Source organism: Crocuta crocuta, unplaced genomic scaffold (assembly GCF_008692635.1).
Source record: "Crocuta crocuta isolate KB4526 unplaced genomic scaffold, BGI_CrCroc_1.0 scaffold87, whole genome shotgun sequence".
Classification (NCBI taxonomy): Eukaryota; Metazoa; Chordata; class Mammalia; order Carnivora; family Hyaenidae; genus Crocuta; species Crocuta crocuta.
This window is the reverse complement of record NW_027532166.1, coordinates 233,342-253,532: the sequence shown is the minus strand read 5'-3', so window position 1 is coordinate 253,532 and position 20,191 is coordinate 233,342. Positions and strand designations below refer to the sequence as shown.

Genomic DNA, 20,191 nt, shown 5'->3' with positions numbered 1-20,191 from the left:
TAGGCAAGATATGTTGATGGGCTCAATGCGCTACACTCCAACCATCTCCATTATAAAGAGGATGTGGGACTTGTAACAATAGGTAATTTTTGGGGATTGTGATGATGTCATGTGAAAACTTCAGAGTTTCAAACTTTCCTTCTGAAAGTCTGACATACAATTGGGGTTAAAAGGAGATTTACGAAAAAATGATGGATTTTTAGCAAGTAACTGAATCATAACTTTTCAAAATGACCGGGGTTTGAAATGTTAAGTGTATTTAGATTTTATTCACTATTAGCAATACTGGTGCAATAAAGACGCCAACCTGCTTGATCAGGAGACTGTGGCGCTGGAGAGCTGGCGTTCATCTCTGCTCTCTGCTGGGACACACTGTTGACGATGGTTGTCGCTTTATCTTCATTCCTGTTATTTCCTGAAGAGCAGCCTTTATTGGAATAACTATGTTATTTCTTTTGATTTTTTAAAAAAGTTATTTTTGAAGAGTGCTATTAACATGGGGTACTTTCCTACATGACTACTGAAAAGCACGTCAGAGGTGACGATAAGGATTATGTGCAGTTTTTTTTTTCCTTTTACCCTAGAATGTTTTAAAGATGAACTCAGCTGCATTTTTGTAGCGGTTCATCTTTAAACTCCTTGATATTTGCATGGGGACATTTCAGATTCATGTTTTACAATATGCAATAAAAGGAATTTCAAAACTTGTATCATTCTTAAAGGGTACTATATTTTTCCTTTTGGTTCCACATAAAATGGAGTGTGTTTTCTTTAAATTACAACTCTTGCTGAATGAAGCAAGCTTTTTCCTGCAGCATCTTAAGAAAATGGACACAGAATTAATTTTTCTACCTACCATTTTGTAAAAATAACACAAATCCTAACAAGTTGAATTTCAGCATACCCAAAAACCCTATGTTTTTGAGAAATTATGCTAACAGATGCGTATAAGGCATACTCTGGGCTTGACTCAGGGTAGACTACTGCGTGTGCAGACAAATCGATCCTTGCCTTATCTCCTATCCAATATTCAAAGGGATAACTATAATAGCCACCTAAATGTATCTAATGTTTTACTGGTTGCAAAGAGTTGAAATTTTAACCTACACTATATCAGATGGCATGTAGTCAAAAGAGAGAGACAGCAAATGTAAAAAAAAGATATATATACATATCTGAAAAGGGCCCAATTTAAAAAGAAGAGATATAAAAGCAACATGAAAACCTATGAGTTAAGTTCAATTTTAGGAAAGTCTGTAGGCAGAAACTTCCTCTATCAAATTTGGGCTATTTCTAAGAAACAATAATTTAAGCTTATTTGGCCTTTGAGAGTAGAAAGCAGGAAGTCCTTTATTTCTGCGGTACTGTCTATTTAATCCAGCAAATCTCTGTTAGGGCTCTAGAGCAATTCTCTTGCAGAAAATTTGATTTCCATAATCCCTGTAGAAAAGACATTTATATTTTAAATGAATTGGTTCGTAATCCTTTGAAATTTACAACCTGCAGATAGAGATTCCATTGCTCTGAATAATATACAGATATAAGATAGTATTGAATTAGTGCCATACCGCGGCGTGCCTCTGTCCTTTCTCCACTGGTGTTTTTTAACCGTAATCTTCTCCTGTTATTATTCTTATCTGCTGACGGTTCTTGAGGGGGATGTGGGTGCAGAACATGCAGATCAGCTGGTATGTTTTCATATCAAAGAACAAAAAGCCAGAACAGAAAGTAGTATATGGGTTGAAATAACTCAGTAAATATAATTAGAGCTATAATGAGAATGTTTCCGTATCATTTTGACATCATGCAAAGCGGTATCAAAACCATAACTTATTCCTTCACAGAAAATAGGTATTTATTCCTATTCCAATATTAGGATCATAACAGGCTTTCAAAATTACTAATACATTTTACTCTTGTAATATAACCTTACAGAGAGCTACAGGTCATGTTAATCATACAACATCTATATTAAAAATATAAAAAATGGAACTGATAGCTAATACAGAAAAATTCTTTCTTCCTTTAAAAGAGGAGGTAGATAAATTTCTAAAGAACCATGGAGAACTGAGATTAAACCTGAAAAAGAATTCTTAGGTGTAATTTAATTCTGTAATAATAATAATAATCATAGTAGAATTTAATATTTACTGAATGCTTAATTTCTTGGCACAATATGGGGTGTTTGATTTTTCTTCTTTAATCCTCATAAAGATGATTTGAGGCAGTTATTACTTATTACTACAATAGTGCCAGCAGTAATTTTATCCCCATTTTATAGATGAGGAAACTGAGGCACACAGGGTTTGGGAAATTTGATCAAGGTCTCACAGATGGTGGTAGAGCTGGGACTAAATATCTATGTTATTCATTTCCTTATCTCAGTTTTGTACTGCATGGGAAATATAGTCTGTGGTAATGGTCATTAATCTCAAAATCAAATAAAATCAACACAAATGACTCCCTTTTCAACTCTCACGAAAGTAAGATATGCAAGAATGGAAAAACTGACAGTGAGTGGTAAGCCTTCAGTGCTGGTCTCAATTCTTTCCAATGATTACAAATTGCAAATCACTTTGCCTCTCTGTTAGCCATGAACCTTCAATCTATAAAATGGGACAAAACTCTCCTCTTCACTAACAGGGTTATTTTTATATCAACAAGAGAAAGTAAAAAGCATGTTATAAATGGAAGAGATTAATTAAAAGATAAAATTAAGAAAACTTGAAATGCATGTGGAGTTCTCAAAATATAGTGATAATAGAATGCTGTGTTATTTCCTTACCAATCATCACAAAATAAAAACACAGGGTACTATGGTAATTTGAAATAGTGGAATAAAGAGAACAATAGGTTCTAAATGATAATATAAGTTTGAAACATATTTCAATATCTGCCATCTTTTTCATTTTTATGTATTTATGTATTTATTTTTTTCATCTTTTTCATTTTTAAATGATAATTCTCTGGATATAAGATCTAGTCAAGAATATAACTTCAAATTTATCTTCACAAGAACATTTCTCATTATTTTTCCCTAGCTATCAAAACTTATGCACGTTTTGGAGCGCCTCGGTAGCTCAGTAAGTGTCTGACTTCAGCTCAGGTCATGATCTCCTGTTTTGTGAGTTTAAGCCTCGCATGGGGCTCTGTGCTGATGGCCTGAAGCCTGAAGCCTGTTTCGGATTCTGTGTCTCCCTTCTCTCTGCTCCTCCCCAGCCTGCACTCTGTCTCTCTCTCTCTCTCAAAACTAAATACACACTAAAAAAAAATAAAAAAAACCAAACTTACGCATGATTCTTACCATGAATAGGTACAGTCTGCTTTATTTGGTGAATATTTTCTTTATTTCCTTGTTCCTCTGACTCAGGGATCAATGAGGCTGACATTTCTGCACTGCTAACACAGTTCTCTGCCACAGACTGTTGGCATGATCGGTTATTTCTGGACCCAGTGGATCTTACTATCTATAAGGAAAAAAAATTAATCTGCACATTTTAAAATATGGGAATTGCATTTATTTCCTGTAGAATATACACAGACTAATAATATTTGGACCACTAAAAAGTGACGAAAAAAACTAGAGGAAATAAGCAGGTTAGAAAGTTGGTGGAGAGGAAAATTATTGTAGAAAATTATAAAGAAATGGAAGGAGAAATATAATATGAGATAAAATAGAAGTCAAGCAAGTCTTCTAGACACAAATTAAAATGTGCTTATTTGCTACATTCCATCTTTAGTAGGTAGGAGTTGAACTGAAAATTGCTGTGTATGTCTGAAATTCAGAGGAAATTAAAAATAAAAAATATAACATTTGAGAATCTGGTTGTTGTAAGGTGGTGATCCAACTCTTTTTTGAAGGAGACCACAAAATGTGCTCACATATATTTGCCTTTAAGTTTTGTGAACATAGTTAATGAAAAGAATACTCAGAAACATTAACTGTGTTGATATGACAAAAATAAAACAGTTTTGAGGTTTTGTAAAATCCTGAATTTGTTCGCAATTTATTGAAGCCTTCTGCTTTTGGCATGTAATCTCTCTCCCTCTTCCCCATTCCCCCAATGCCTGCAGTGGGAAGAAAAGCTTCCCTTCCCATGCCCCTCAACGCTTAGATGAGCTCTTAAATCTTGCTCCTACCTCACTGGATATCTTCATGTTATTTCTTCTGCCGGAGAGTGGAGGTGGTCCTAGAACTCTGGATCCAAAGGCGATATGACAAACATCGTGATTTTTACTGTTCCGCACACTGCCTGTTCCCTTGTTAATGAACTGATCTGTTTTGTTTAAGGAAGGTAATAATAGTCCATTAATAGGTATAATGACAAACACCATGTTGCAATGTTTCTCAAAACGCAATCCAGGTGTCATATGATTCAAATTCCACTATAGGACACTTATAAAAAATGCAGATACTGGAGCCCAACATCAGATCTACCAGATCTGTAGAATTAGAATCTTGGGGAGGGGAGGCAGAAATCTATAATTTTAACAAGCTCTCCCAAATGATTCTTATGCTCAGCAGTTCATTTGAGAACTGCTGCCACAAATATTTTGCCTCAAAAAAGAGAGGGGGAGGGGGAGAAAAGAAAGAAAGAAAGGCTACCAAAAAATATATCTTAGTAAGGAAGTATTTTAAATAAAACTAAATCAATTGAGCAAATATTTGCTTGAGCACGCTCCTGAGCACGTACTAGAGGTTGTCAGTGACACAAAATAGATAAGCTATACTGCTTGCCCTTGAGGAGTCTGGAGGGGAGGTGATAGTACAACAGGTAACCATAACATAAAGCAGACCGGGGGGCGGGGGGCGGTGTGGGGTGTGGGGAATGAAGAATAAGTGACCTCTTATACCTTAAATAATTAAAATCAGAACTACCCTACACACTACTGGGTATTTACCCCTCAAATACCAATACACTAATTCAAAGGGATACCTGCACCCCTATGTTTATTGCAGCATTATTTGCAATAGCCAAACTATGGAAGCAGCCCAAATGTTCACTGATAGATGAATGGATAAAGATGTGAATTATATATATATATACATATATATGTGTCTGTGTATATATATGTGTGTATATATATAACGGAATATTATTTAGTCATAAATAAGAATGAAATCTTGCCATTTGTAATGACATAGAGGGAACCAGAGAGTATTATGCTAAAGAAAAAAGTCAATCAGAGAAAGAAAATACCATATGACTGCACTCGTATGTGGAATTTGAGAAACAAAACAAATAAGCAAAGGAGGAAAAAAAGAGACACAGATTAATTAATTAATGACACAGAACAAACTGTTGATTACCAGAGGGGACGTGGGTGGGGGAAGAATGAAACAGAGGATGGGGATTAAGGAGTGCACTTTTCACGATTGGAAAAAAAAAAAAAGAGTAAGTGACCTCTTGAATGGACCTTGGATGATTGATAATATTTCAAGAATGAAAGATGTAGAGTGCTCCAAACAGAAAAAAGTGTCTGAATAAAGACAAGGAAGAGTGAACTCGTAGGGTATCCTTGGGGAACAATGAAATTACCAGTTTAGCTGGAAGGCTGGGTTTGGGTCACAGTGAACAGAGCCTTAAAATGCTAAGAGCTGATTTTAAATTTGGTAGGCAACAGGGTATCATTTAAAGCTTTGGAGGAGAAAGAGAACAAATTGGTTTCACCTCCAGGATAGGGCAGGTGTGATTACCAAATCTTGCTGTCTTTCCTTTCTGGGCACATAGCTACATTACATTTTTAGCCATCCCTACAGTTACACAGGTCATGTGACTAAGTTCTGGTTAATGAGACTTGAGAAGTGAAATGTGAGAAGTATAAACTACTTCTGGGTTTCTAAAACCTCGTGCGTAATCCCCAATACTCTTTCTTCCCTCATCTCTTGATAAGATGCAGAAGATCCAAGGGAGGACTTTAAGACCCCGAAAAGAATCATTAGATAAAAGGAGCCTGGGTCTCTGAATGACCATATGGAAGGTTGTCCAAGGAAGTCCTGACTGGATGAGGCTGTGGGGCTCCTTGTGGCTATAGCTAGCCTCCTCTGACTAAAAGAGAAGGTGAGAGAATGATGGTCTTTAAGTCAAAAAACTGCCTGCAACCTAGAAAGCCTTCTGCTCTGCCCACTTGCAAGACAGAACCAACTTGAATATTATGATGTGAGCTCTAAGTAAGTCCACCTTTGTCCAATAGTCCTGGATATACAAGAGCTACTGGCCACTTTCCGTCTTATTCCTTGAAAAAAATTCCTATGGTTAGCTAGGTGGTCTCTTTACCCTCTACTGTAGGGCTATAATTTTACATGTGCTGGAGTTAAAAACTACTCCCCTGCAAAAGCATGAAAAAAGGCACAAAAGTTAGTGAAAGCATGCCATGTTTGGGAGGCTCCAAGCGTTAATTCAGATCTAAGTGGAAGCAACATGTGTGGGTAAATGGTTGTTTTCTGGGTCTGGTTTTGTATCTGCAACAGATGAAGCTAAAGGGTTGGGCAAGGGTCAGACTGCTGACATGGTCTGAAAGAATGTTTGCTGGACGGAAGACTAAGATCTTCTGGCTGGCAAATTGGTGAGCAGCTGTAGCATCTTAGTATTCTTCAAATTCCTGAGGCCCTGTGTGGTAGAAGAGAGATTCCATTTGTCCAAAGGTCAGAAACAGAACTAATGAGAACAATTTACTTCAAGGTTTTAGTCCATCATAAGGAGCATAATTAAGCAGGTCTGGTCATGGCAGTGGGGAATTTTCTGTCATTTTGAAGGTGTCCAAGCACAAGTGTGGGAAGCTATTCTGAGGCAGATTCAGATACCAGATGACTTCCTACTTTCTATTTCTTTTCGAGGCCTCTCTTCTGAGCTCCACTCCTTATCCCCAGTGGCCTCCTTGCCCAATTCCTCTTCCACATCTCCAAGAAGCTTCCAACAGGAAACTTGGTCTAGTGGACGGCACTGCAATCCATTGAGTTTGAAGAGTTAGGACCTGGATATCATTCTTGGCTCCTCCCTCCACCCTCTCCACAGCCAGTCCATGTCTATTTGTCTCTACTGCTTCTGCCAGCACTGCGAATCCAGGCGATCATCATCCCTCTTCTGATGACTGCGAAGCCTCTCAAGTGACCTACCACGTCCACTGTGGCTCCCTGTGCCATGCCTTCTCCAAAATGCAGCCAGAGTGGTCTTATAATGGAGAGATTCCTTTTCCTCACTGAAAACTTTTCAATGGCTTCCCTGCTGCTCTTAAGATTACGAAGAAAGCCCTTAACAGTAGCTGCAAAAACCTACATGCTCTTGCTTCAGTTCATACCTTTCACTCTCATTTTCTGCTCTCTCAACAGACTGGCCTCCTGAGCTCTTCCTGCCTACCAGAGCATTTGTGCATGCTGCTCCCCATGGCTGGAAGGCTCTTCCAGTACAGGTACTCCCATAACCTTTCCCTCACGTAACTTGTTAAAGTTGCACTTTGACATGTGTTCGTGGGATTCTCTGATGTGTGCTTCAGTAGCCTACTCTGACACTCTAGAATTGCTAGTCAGGTGCTTGACATGGAGTTATAGATTCTTGCTAAGCAAAATGAATGAATCATTAAATGTAATGAATCAAAGGGATGTTGGATTAAATGACTAAATATTCTTTTTTTTTAAATTTTTTAAATTTATTTTTGAGAGAGAGTGTGTGAGTGGGGGAAGGCAGAGAGAGAGGGACCGAGGGTCCAAAGCGGGCTCTGGAATGACAGCAGCAAGCCTGATGTGGGGCTCAAACCCACAAACCATGAGATTATGACCGGAGCCAAAGTTGGACGCTCAACCGACTAAGCCACCCAGGCGCCCCAATGACTAAATATTCTTAACTTTGGTTAGAATTTCATTTTTCCTTTTAAGAAAATTTGCGCATTGACGAGGAAGACTGGATAGGACTGGACAACTGCCAGGATATGGGGGATAAGAAGGATCAACAATGACCATGACATTGATAATTAAGTGAGTTGGTATGGCTTTTAACAGCAGTAGTGAGTAGTGCTGTGGCACCTCAATCAGATGCCTACTCAGGTTCCATGTGAAATTTTCTAGTGTTAGCAAATAGATTATTGGTTGTGTGGACATCTGTATTTTTTAAAGTCATTATAAAAATCCATTTGAAGTTAGCAAAACCCTATTAGTCTCTTAGGACCAGTAACAGAAAGAAATGACACTCAAATACCAGGCCAATTGGAAAAATTTATTATAGAATCTATCATCATTTGTACCTTTTGTGACCAAGTAGAACAAATCCTGGACTATAGATTTTGTTCTGAAATGTGGAATTTCCCCAGAAATAGCCACTGAGGATCCTAACGGTCATGGGACATGGCTTGGGCCTACATGGAAAATTTCAGTATCAGAATAGGAGCATTTTTTTTTTTTTGAACCTCCAGTCATGGGAACCATTAGGAATGGGCATGTATATATATATATATTTTTGCATATGTTTCTGTTCAAATATCTCATGAGGTGATTTCCTTAATGTTTTTCTTACTCTTCATATATATATGAATTGTATATTATTATTATTTTTAAAAAATTTTAATGTTTTTTAAAATTTATTTCTGAGAGAGAGAGAGAGAGAGCGTGAGCAGGGGAGGGCCAGAGAGAGAGAGGGAGACACAGAATCTGAAACAGGCTCCAGGCTCTGAGCTATCTGTCAGCACAGAGCCCGATGTGGGGCTCGAACCCACAAACCGTGAGATCAAGACCTGAGCTGAAGTCAGACGCTTAACTGACTGAGCCACCCAGGCACCTCTTGAATCATATGTATTATTAATTTAAGCTCCTTTGACTAGAAAGACCATTTATTTGGTACTGTATGTATCCCCACTTGTGACAATGGATAAATCTCACCACAACTGTAAATAGTATTCAAGATTAAAAGGAAGATTTTTTAGGGGAGAGAGAATTTAAAAGATCATACTGACATAGTTCCAGCTATAATTCAACAAAACGTACACATTAACTAGTTCATAGCTATTTTAAGAATTAAAATTACTAAATACCTTGAAGTTTTTAGGGGAAAATCTTGTTTAGCAGCAGATATCCAGTGACCATTAAAGGTATACCTAAACCTCATATAATATAATCCTCTAAATCACAGAAAATTAGATATGACCCTCATCTATAGAGTTTCTTTAAAGAGTAACATATCACTATGTTTTAAGTTTCAGTCTATTTTTTAAAAATTTACAAATGCTAGTGTACTTTTTTCACAAACCAACATATAGCAATACTCTACCATTAGGTTATCTCTTTAGGTAACAGACTCAACTTTTTGGTACAATTAACATACATATATTCTTAAAGCTTGTTTCATTTTAGTAATCTTATTTATAATCATTGTCATAATTATCTCTATAAATATGTATCATGCTATTTATCTACTGTAAGAGAGTCCTAATTAAAACCTACAAGGGAAAGTAATTTACACTTCTGGTTTCTAAAATAAAAAGTAAAAGAGACAAAGTTTCTATAATGAGGAAAATCTTAATAAAAGAACACTATAAGCAGAAACTCATGCCTTTTGAATTCTAAAGGGAGCTCTTTTAAGAGCTGATATCAATATGCACAATATAAGGTTAAAAATCATGATTAGATTAAAGTCATGCTCTAGGCGTTTCATTTTCTTGAGTTTGCGGAAAATGAACTTGGTGTAGGTCAGAGATGTTACCATTAATTATTTTGCTATTTTATGAGGGGGATATGCCTTTGTAGTTAGAATATAAAACCTGAGGGTCTACTCTCTAATTGTCTCTTAGAAAAATAAACATTCATTTTTGTCTCAAGATACAATGTTCTAATTATAATAGTCATTTAAGTTTGCAGGGTTTTCAAAGCTTAACCAGAAAAACCTGCTGAATTTTCAACTGTAATCATTGAAGGGTCATGCTCAAGACTTATATCTATTATCTAGCAATCAAATCAGAATTAAACTTGCTAGCAGAATCCAGACCTTGAATTGGATTAATTTTTATTTTATTATATGTGTACTGTTATAAAGAACGTCAAAAATAGAAAAAGGGTTGAGCGAGTGGAGCAATATTATTTTAGACAAGGTACTTCACCTTTCCAAGCCTCACTTTCTTTCATTAGGATTGAGATAATGACAGTGCTTAAGTTACGGTGTTTTTGTTAGATCGTATGAAACAATGCATGTAACATGCCAAACACTGCTGAGTAGGGACTAAATCCTTGTAAACATGTTATTAATACCTTACATCTTGAATAGCATTTGACACTTTACAAAGTCCGTTCAGAATCATTTATTCCTTCAATCATCTATCCTTTCAAGTAATGATTGGGCATCTGTCCTGGCCAACCACTCTAGGCACAGAGTAAGACAGGGAATAAGATGAACACATACCTCCTTCAAGGAGCTCATAGTCTCATGGGTGAGACAGGTATTAGAGCAAGTCATTCATAAATAACTACATGATAACCAGTGTGATAAGAGGTATGCAGGAGAAGCTCAGAAGGTTATTAAGTATATTTAACAGAGGGCTGTATCTAGTATTGGGGTCAGGGGAGAGACATTCAACTTGGAATCTAAAACATGATGGATATGATGATACGTCCATGACCTCTGTACAGTTTTCAATCACTTGAGATATTACTCCATCTCCATAGATGAAAAAATGGAGGCTCATGATGTTCAGCTATCTGTCCACACAGAGCAGGGTCTCAGAACTCCAGTGTCCAAGGCTTTTACCACACCCGATGCTGCCCTCAGTGGGCCAAGAGGGCACTTCAGGGGATTCTTCCCAAGTCTTCTATTTATTTTCTGTGCAGTTTTGTGAAGATATCTGATGTAACAGTTATTTTGCTATCTGAAAAGTGGGTCTGTTAATGGCTATATAGATAAGTACCAGAACTTAATGGATATGATAGTTAATGTATATGATGAAGACAAATGGGGTTTATGAGGAATCGAGTATAGAATATAATACTGTAATATCCTTTTTCAGAGGGAAGAAAGTGGGGTGCAGGGAGGACAAACGGAAACAGAAGCGGCTTCAATGCCAGGCAGGTAACACACATGTGAATGGCAGGCACTTGCAGACTGTGAAGTGGGGGAAGTGTGGCTAATTTGAGGGTGCACGTCCTATGTAGAAAATTTTAATTCAAAACTCTTTTAGACCAGTTCGGAGGACTGGCAGTCTGTAAACTCCAGAAGCATGATGAAAAGACAGGTAAGTAGGTGAGTGACTAAAGCAGGGAAGACCTTAGGTGATAAAAATCACTCTTCAACTTTTGCAAATAATTAAAACCAGTATTTAGCCATATCTCGTTAATAAAAAGTCTAAGACATTTTTGAAAGGCAATAAAACATTAAAAACTAAAATTAGAATAGCTCTTTCTCCACTAAACTCGCGTACGACCTTAGACAATGTCATCTGTGTGTAAAGTTAAGCTATGACAACAAGATAAAAAGTAATAAAGCACAAGATATTAGTTTCCTTCACAAACTCTTAATTTATTAAAAAGCCATCAATAACCTAGTTTTTGGTCTCTACTATTAATGAGTAAAGGAACCTTTTCAGGGAAAACAGTTTTCTTATCTCAATAAAACTTTCCATTTTGTTTTTTTGGTTTTTTTTTTAAATGTTTTTTATTTATTTCTAGGAGAGAGAGAGAGAGACAGCGTGAGCAGGGGAGGGTCAGAGAGAGAGGGAGACACAGAATCTCAAACAGGCTCCAGGCTCTGAGCTGGCAGTCAGCACAGAGCCCAATGTGGGGCTCGAACCCACGAACCGTGAGATTATGACCTAAGCGAAAGTCGGACGCTTAACCGACTAAGCCACCCAGGCTCCCCTAAAACTTTCCATTTTGAATAGTAGAGGTTATACATAACTCAGGCCTTGGTAGATGATTTGCATCATTTGGTTTTGTAACTAGGACAGTTTCCTATAACATGAGAGAAGGCTCCCCAGAAGAAAATCCTTAAAACGAGTAGTGAGAAATTGCTTAATGGGAGTGAGTAATTAAGAATGCATCTCTGAAATAGACTGCCTGGTCACTCACTAATTACTTTATCTCTGTGAGCCTCAGTTTCCTTATCTACAAAATGGTGATTCTGATGGTTTCTACATACAAAAGTGTATGAGAGGATTAAACGGGATAAATGATGTGTGATGGCTAATTTTATGTATTAATTTGACTGGCCACAAGGATGCCCAGATTAAATACGACCCTAAATGTGACTGTGAGGGCATGTCTGGATGAAATTAACATTTGAATTGGTAAATTCCGCCTCAAGCCCCAAGGTAGGTTGGCATCTTCACCCAATTCATGGAGGGGCTGAATAAAACAAAAAAAGTGGAGGAAGGGGGAATCTGATCTTTCTGCCTGACTCCTTAAGAAGTCTGCAGCTGCCCTCAGACTGGCACTTTCACTGTCAGGTCTCCTGGTTCTCAGGCATTTGGATTTGGACAGGAACTACATCATTGGCTCTTCTGGGTCTCCCGCTTGATGACTATAGATCCTGAAACTTCTCAGTCTCCAAAACTGCGTGACCCAATTCCTTACGATAGGTCTCTCTCTCTCTCCCTCTTCATACATATATATACTAGAACCAAACGGTGGAAGTTATCTATCAAGGCCTATATTATATGTAAGTTGTATATATGTGTGTGTTCTGTTTCTCTGGAGAAACCCGGCTAACAAACCATGTAAGCAATATAGCAAAAACTCAGTAAACATTAGTGATGATGATGATGATGATTTGCTGCTTAATATACTCACCTGCTCAAATTATATGGCTAGCATCACTCTCTTGATCACTTGATTAACAAGTATCTATTGAGTTCCTGTAAATGTTAAAGATTGAGCTAGGTGCTAGGGATACAACAATAAATAGGACCCCTGCAGTTTTGAAGCTCACATTCCACTTGGGGAGACAGCAATAAGCCAACAATTAAGTAAACAAGAAGACACCAGGTAAGGATAAGTGCTGTGATGGCAATGAAAGCAGAGTGATGTTACAGAGAGGCTGTCTTGGGGGTTACTGGAGGCCCTTGTGATTATGGCCCCATGTTCACCACTATGTGAGCTATGTGTAAACATGTATGTAAGCATAATTCGTACTAAGGCAGTATAGGTTAAAATACATATTTTGCTATTATATCATAAATATAGAATTTAACATTTAACTATATACTTAAAAGATTTTATTTTGTCACTAATTTTGGATTTCCTTCCCAATATACATTTTAAATGAAAATACTGACATTAAATAAATAAATATATTTTAGGGGCGCCTGGGTGGCTCAGTCGGTTGAGTGTCCGACTTTGGCTCAGGTCATGATCTCACGGTTCTTAGGTTTGAGCCCCGTGTCGGGCTCTGTGCTGACAGCTCAGAGCCTGGAGCCTGCTTTGGATTCTGTGTCTCCCTATCTCTCTGTCCCTCACCTGCTTGCGCTGTGCCTCTCTCTGTCTCAAAAATAAATAAACATAAAAAAAGAAATATATTTTAATTTTATAGCAATTCTCTGGGTTTTTCAAAAGACAGAAAAGTATAGAGAAGAAACTAAAAATGCCTCATAATTGCTCTAACATAATCTATTGACATCACAAATAATGAATTTAGAAGGTTAAAATTCTCTAATAGAGGAAGACATCAGAAGTAAAAGTCTTATCTTCCTGCCCCTTGCCTCTCTACTAGTCCCTGTTCCTAAAGGTTATTATAAATTTTCTTGTGTTTCCTTAAAAAATTGTATGCATATACCAGCATCCCTAGGTAGCTATCCTATTTATTTAAGTCAGTAGGCTCATACAGAAATAGTATCCTGTGTTTCCATGTTTCACTGACACAGCTTTGAGACCTTTCCAGATCATCAACACAAGTAGATCAGGTCATCTGTATAGCTGTATCCATAATATCTTAGTGTCTGGGTGTTTAATCAACTCCCTACTATGCACAGGTTCATATTATAACCCATGCTATAATAGACATCTAAAGGAGAAATGTAAAGGTTGGAACAAGTCATTCCCACAAAAGTAGCACAATTATCAAATGGATTAGATGTATTTTTCACATTTAATATTGCATTAATATTTATATATCAGTTTCTTCAATATTTGGTAGATATATCACAGAAAAATTAAAATTCACTCTATATATGATTTGTGACATCTCTGCTGTAGCAAATTTCACAGATACTGATCAATACCCAGACTAAATTCCTTTCATGCTTAGAAAATTTTTAATGAAGGAATATGACCAGTGATGCCTTAGTTTTGCTAAAGATGGGGAAAGAGGATATATAATTCAAATGCAAGAGGCAGTTGAGTTTACTTTAATTTATTATCAGACATTGGACCCAGAAATTGTGGAATCTCTTAGACCAATAATCTTAAGGCAAGTCTTTATTGAAAGTGCGAGTTTAAAAAAGTGTTGTTTTTTTTCCTGGAGTCAGGATCAAAATCCTTTTTCTTTTAGGTTCTACTTTACAGTGGATTTTGTTACTTGATTTGAATTTTGCTTTCATAATGTGAAACCCGAAGAAGAAATTCTAAAAAGGATCTCACCAGTGCCAACTACAGTTAAATGATTATTTCAGAGTTGTGCTAAATGCATTATCTTATCTATTTGCAATACTGCTAGGAGATAGAGATGCCAGTCTCTTCTTATTTAAAAAGGAGTAGAAGCCCACTAAGACTTCTGCTGTGGAAAGGAGAGCACTTAGGAAAACTGCCTTCTAATTTTTAAGCAAATTACTAGTTTTGATTTGTGCTTAGCGGACCATTGCATCTGGTCATTAAGAAGCTGGATGCTCAACTTCAATAACCAGATGGATACTCTGGTTCAATTAAACTGGGGTCCCATTAATGAAATAAGATCATTAGAGACCCCACAATTCTCTGCAGACTAACAGTCATTAGCTAATGTGTACTAGGAATTGACAGAGTGAACAGAGAACATTGGGTTTTGGGAAACACAATTATCTTATTAATTTCATTAGTGCTCTTGATCACGCTACGTGACATTCAACAAAACGCACTAAGTTTCAAGGTTCCCTCTTTTGCTCAAGTGAACATAGTAGAAAGCATCCATAGGAAGCAACTACTTCTTTCTGTGGCAGCTTCACTGGGCTCTCAGTGTGTGCATTTATAATAAGATACACAATTGGCATGAGTACTGTGCAGTCAATTATAGGAGCACACAGTCATTTTCTCACGCAATTCCAAATCTCATCACAGGGAATCCATTTTTCAGACAGAAACAAAAACAAGTAGTTGAAATGAAGAAATATCTCCTGGCTTTTCCAAGATTAGAAAGTCTGCCGTTGGGCATTATTCATTAGCTGCACCTTTCAAATAAAATATCTTATATAGAGAAAAATAATAATTATTATATTCACTCATAGTAAGTTTTAAAGTCCACAAATGACAAAATTAGCAACTGAAAAGTATTTGTAGAAAGAGAACCACAAAGTTCAATGTACAGTAGCCTCTTCCCATCCCCGGGGATACGTTTCAAGACCCCCAATGGATGCTTGAAACTATGAATAGTACCAAACCACATATATACTGTTTTTTCCTGTACATACATACCTCTGATAAACTTTAATTTATAAATCAGGCACAGTAAGGGATTAATAGCAACAACTGATAATAAAATAGAACAATGATAACATGGTCTAACAGAAGTCATGTGAATGTGTTTTCTCTCAAAATATCTTATGGTGCTGTACTCAACCACTCTTACGATGATGTGACATGATAAAATATCTACATGATGAGATGAAGTGAGATTAATGATGTAGGTGTGTGACCTAGCATTAGGCTACTACTGACTCTCTGAGGATACATCAGAAGGATGTGAACCACAGGTGACTTCAGGTAACTGAAACTTCAGATAAAAGGGGACTACTGTATTTTCATGTAATCTTAGTTGCCTTGCACGTGCAATGGGATTTACTTTAAGAGGAACAATCATAACCCTTATGGTTATAAAGGAATAGAAACTGGGATTCACAGGGCAGGAGAAGTTTGCTATTAGATGATGATTATTAATTTTCTGTATAAATGACTCAAGTTGACTATTATTATGAACTGAGATCTCATGCATGGAATTTACAAAATATATACTAACATCCTCTTCTACAAGCTGGGATCAAGTATGGCCTATGAAAAAGTTTCTGTTTAATTATAATATTGAGTTAATGATGCAATTAATATTTATTCAAATTCCTTTTTAATCTCAGGCATTACACATGTCCTTGAACTTTAAATTAAAAAAAAAAAGACACTAAAAAAATCTGGATGTAGACTTGCATTTTCATTTAAAGACACAATTAATTCTTAAAACATTAAGCTAGAGAGATAAAAGAAAAAAGTATTCACAATTGCTCTTAGAGTTATCTGATAGGCTTTACAGCTTAGTCATTACTGTTACTGAAAGCATTCACAGCCTATTAGATACAGAAAGAGTGTTTGGTTACCAAAAAAACACTCTTGCTCATTTTATTCTGTGTTGACTCTTCGATTAAGATTGATTTGTGACCTGAGGTGTTTACAGTGGCTGTCTGGTTAGTGAGATCTTTTTCAACCGTTTATATATTTTCTAAAGGTTCTTTAATGAACATGGGTTATATGTATTCTCTGTCTATCCCTCTCTCTAAAGATAGATAGTGTCTATAAAAAATATAAAATTTCTTACTACTTGTGCCCTGTGCTACCAAAATGCCTTGCCTAATGTTGGCAATTATGGAAGCAGGTGACAGGGACATGGGGGTTTATTAGTCTTCACTCCACTTTTCTGGAAGTTTGGAAATTTCGTAATAAAGGGTTTAGGAATATAATGTCTATTTACACATAGTCCCCTGCCAGGGTTTAAACTAAAAAAATTACAAAATAGGTCCCAAATCTCTAGGAATATACAATTTAGGACATGTAATGCTGATGAGGACCGACATATAGAAAATATACCAAGAATAAATGAAAACAGGATAAACAGAGAGAGTGCAACAGTCCATTTCTGTAACTGATTCATTTCATCAGGCTAGCTCCTTTCCCTGGCTTCTGCTTTGACCTCTCTCAAACTCTGACCCTGTTCTCTTCCCCATCTGTTACCTGGGAATCAACAAGTCCTGTCTGTGTCTTCCCTGCAGCATCACTCAGGGTCATCACTTATCATGCAGCCACTGACACTATATGCTCAGATGGCTGTAAAGACATCTGAGTTGTAATTCTTAATCTCTGGTCTTACCTGACCTAAAGATTCATCTTGAATCTTGATGTCAAATTCATCTTCCTAAAAAAGGCATTACTGTGTCTCTACTTGAGGAAAGCAGGAGGCACACTCTTCACGTGTTCTTCTCATCCAGCCATTCTGCCTACTGAGGCCATTCCTCTTACTTATTAATCCCTCAGAAAACTCAGCCATGCATTTTGCTGTCTCCTTGTCTTTGTTGAGTATTCTGCACCATCTTACACTTCCATAAATCTTACATTTATTTATAATAAACAGTTATACAAGTATTTATTGAATACTTCCAAGACCTACTTCTTTCTCCATAAGTACCTTACTATGACCATCATTTCACTTTCCTCGGCATTATTTCCATGTGAGTGTCAGCTGAGCCACAGGACCTTTGTTTGGGTAAGTGATCCAGTGGTTCTCAACTCAGGCTGCATATCAGAATCACTGAAAGCATTTAAAAAATATCCATCCAAGGCCAATTAAATCAGAATCTCTGGAGATGAAGCTTAGACATTAGGAAAAAATAGTATTTTACATAAGTTATTTTTAAAATGTCCCAGATGATTCTAACAAACAGAAAGTTGAGAGCTACTCAGCTAAAGAATACTAGGTTTCTTTGTTTTTTAAAAAAGTTTTTAATGCTTTTTGTTTTTTTAAATTAGTTTTGAGAGAGAGCGAGCAAGCATGAGCAGGGGAGGGCAGAGAAAGAGGGAGACACAGAACTGAAAGGCTCCAGGCTTTGAGCTGTCAACACAGAGCCCAATGCGGGGCTCAAATCCACAAACCATGAGACTGGTGACCTTAGCTGAAGTTGGATGCTTAACTGACTGAGCCACCTAGAATATTAGGTTTCTTGATTTGTATATACTGTTTGTTCATTTGGTAAGTAGCTATGGGTGTTTACTACAGAGTTGAAAAACTGGCAGCCATGGCATGGTTTGTTAGGCTCACTGAGTCTTCTCAAAATATTTCAGATTTTACACAATATTTTGAATTTGGAAGACTTATAAACATGGAGACACTCAGCTTCTCTTGAAAAAAAAAAAAAAGGAAGCTCTCATGAGACTGTGCCTGAATTCTTGTAAGACAACACTTGGCTAGAACGGAACTGCAGTCTCTCTTCCACCTGGAAAATGAGCTCGTTTGCTGCAGTCCTTACCACTCCCTATTGCTTCCTCACAGGGGCTGAGTGTTAACTACCATTTTTTCTATCATTTGCATAGTTGTCAATGTTACTGTTTTAACAGTAGGGAACAATTTCTTTGAAGCATTACCTCACTTCTCTTCCCTGACAACCCCTTCTACTCCCAACAAGACTCACTGTTGAGTAGAAAATATTTCTATGTGTCAAATATCCTGGCATCCAGCCCACTTTATTCATTTATAGTATCTGACTGGCCTTCACAGTAATTTGGGTTTGCAGCCCCTGGCTTCCAAACACAATGGCAAACACTGTGTTGGATGCTACAGACATAGAAGAATGAGGCACAGTGTCCTTTCTCGAGGAAGTTACACTTCATTAGGAAATATAGACATATTAAAAAGTATTGACAAAAAAAAAAAGGGAAAAAATTCACGGAAAGAGAACAGTGCTTGTTAGAATCAGGAAAGACTGCTCAGAAGAGGTAGCATTTGAGTTGTATCTAAAAAGATGAATCGGGAGCTTTTCCAGGCAGAAACCAAAGACGCCGTTTTAGGCCAAGAAACGGTAATCTCCAAATATGACTGTGTACAAGCCCACCCAAAGTGGTCAGAAGGTCACACACAGGGTGTGAGAGATGAAACTCTGGAGTAGGCTGGGCTAGGGGAGGTTGGCTTTGTGTGAGTTCCCAAGGGGTTTTTCATTTTGTTTTCTAAAATAGTGTGAAAGGGTATTAAAGGTCTTTAATTGAAGGGCGACAGGATCACATTTCTATTTCTATAATCAGAAAGATAATTCTGACAGCAACGTGGAGATTAACTGGTAGGCTAGGGTGAGCCACAGTGGGGACCTACTCAATGAAAGTAGCGATAGGATAGAGCAGGAGACAGTTTAGGAGGGATAATTGGCTGGGCTTGGAAGCTTGCAGGGAAAGGAGAGGAGTAAGCAATTTGGTATGTAAAATCTGAGAAAGTATTTTAGTTGCTAAAGAGAAATTTACAATGATTTATCACAGACATGGGTCGATGTTGGAGTGATTTAATATTTAAGTTCAAGCGATAAAGCATCATTGCCATGCTGTTTTTTCCTTTTATTTTTTGGTCTTATAAATAAAAATGCTTATTTTTTTTTATAAGTGCCTGAGTGCATACCTGATTCTGCTGATTTCAGGGGATGACCTGCAAATTTTATTTCAGTTTGGCGGAGCTTAGTCATGTTTAGCAGCTGTGTGACTTGTGGAACATCTGTCGTCAGCTGGCAGCTTCGTGGAATGATGTCTGTAGGTTCATCTGTTGGAAAGGGAACCCCACATCCAGCTGAAAACAAAGGCAAACATTCGTTTCCCAAATGTAAGTCATTTTTGCCAAACGGACATACCTTACAAATGAAACCAATTAAAGTGAAACATTTTTAGAGTGTAACTCTGAACGAGTTACATGACCTTACAGCCTTGGCTTTCTCATTTGTAAATGAGTGCTGTAATTGCACTGCTTACTTTCTAGGACTCTATAAAACATTAAGTGAGATACGGTGTATAACGTAAACAGCTGGCTCAGAGACTTGTTCAATAAATGAGAGCCATCACTGGATATATTTTACACTTACATTTCAATACTAGAAATGTGACTCAAGAAAAGATCTAGTTAGGGGTGCTCTGAATCAGATTTCTGGGAGTACCCTGGCTCATTTATACAAGATCAGTACATGCAATGATGTAATTGAATAAGCATCTAGAGCCTCTATATGAATAAAGTCATTTTTTACCTTTTTTATATTGAAATAATTTTAGCTCTACAGAAAAGTTACAAAAATAGTACAGAATTCCTAA

General features: G+C 37.1%; 1 protein-coding gene across 15 annotated transcripts in view; it reads right to left on the bottom strand.

Annotated features, from left to right (window-relative positions):
• Positions 1 to 20,191, bottom strand: part of CFAP20DC (CFAP20 domain containing) — a 237,212-nt gene that overhangs the window by 89,163 nt on the left and 127,858 nt on the right. For 11 of the 15 annotated variants that reach the window (XR_013338258.1, XM_077776734.1, XM_077776735.1 and 8 more), the window contains 5 exons: positions 19,515 to 19,679; positions 4,141 to 4,277; positions 3,305 to 3,467; positions 1,569 to 1,685; positions 308 to 427 (listed from right to left, as the gene is read on the bottom strand). Coding sequence is in view for 14 of the 15 variants with exons in the window: in XM_077776734.1 (XP_077632860.1) it covers positions 308 to 427; positions 1,569 to 1,685; positions 3,305 to 3,467; positions 4,141 to 4,277; positions 19,515 to 19,679 (702 nt within the window). In the remaining variant the exon portion in view is untranslated. Of the gene's footprint in view, positions 1 to 307; positions 428 to 1,338; positions 1,441 to 1,568; positions 1,686 to 3,304; positions 3,468 to 4,140; positions 4,278 to 19,514; positions 19,680 to 20,191 lie in introns of those variants that run through there. The other 4 variants (XM_077776741.1, XM_077776732.1, XM_077776731.1 and 1 more) reach the window with 3 other exon arrangements.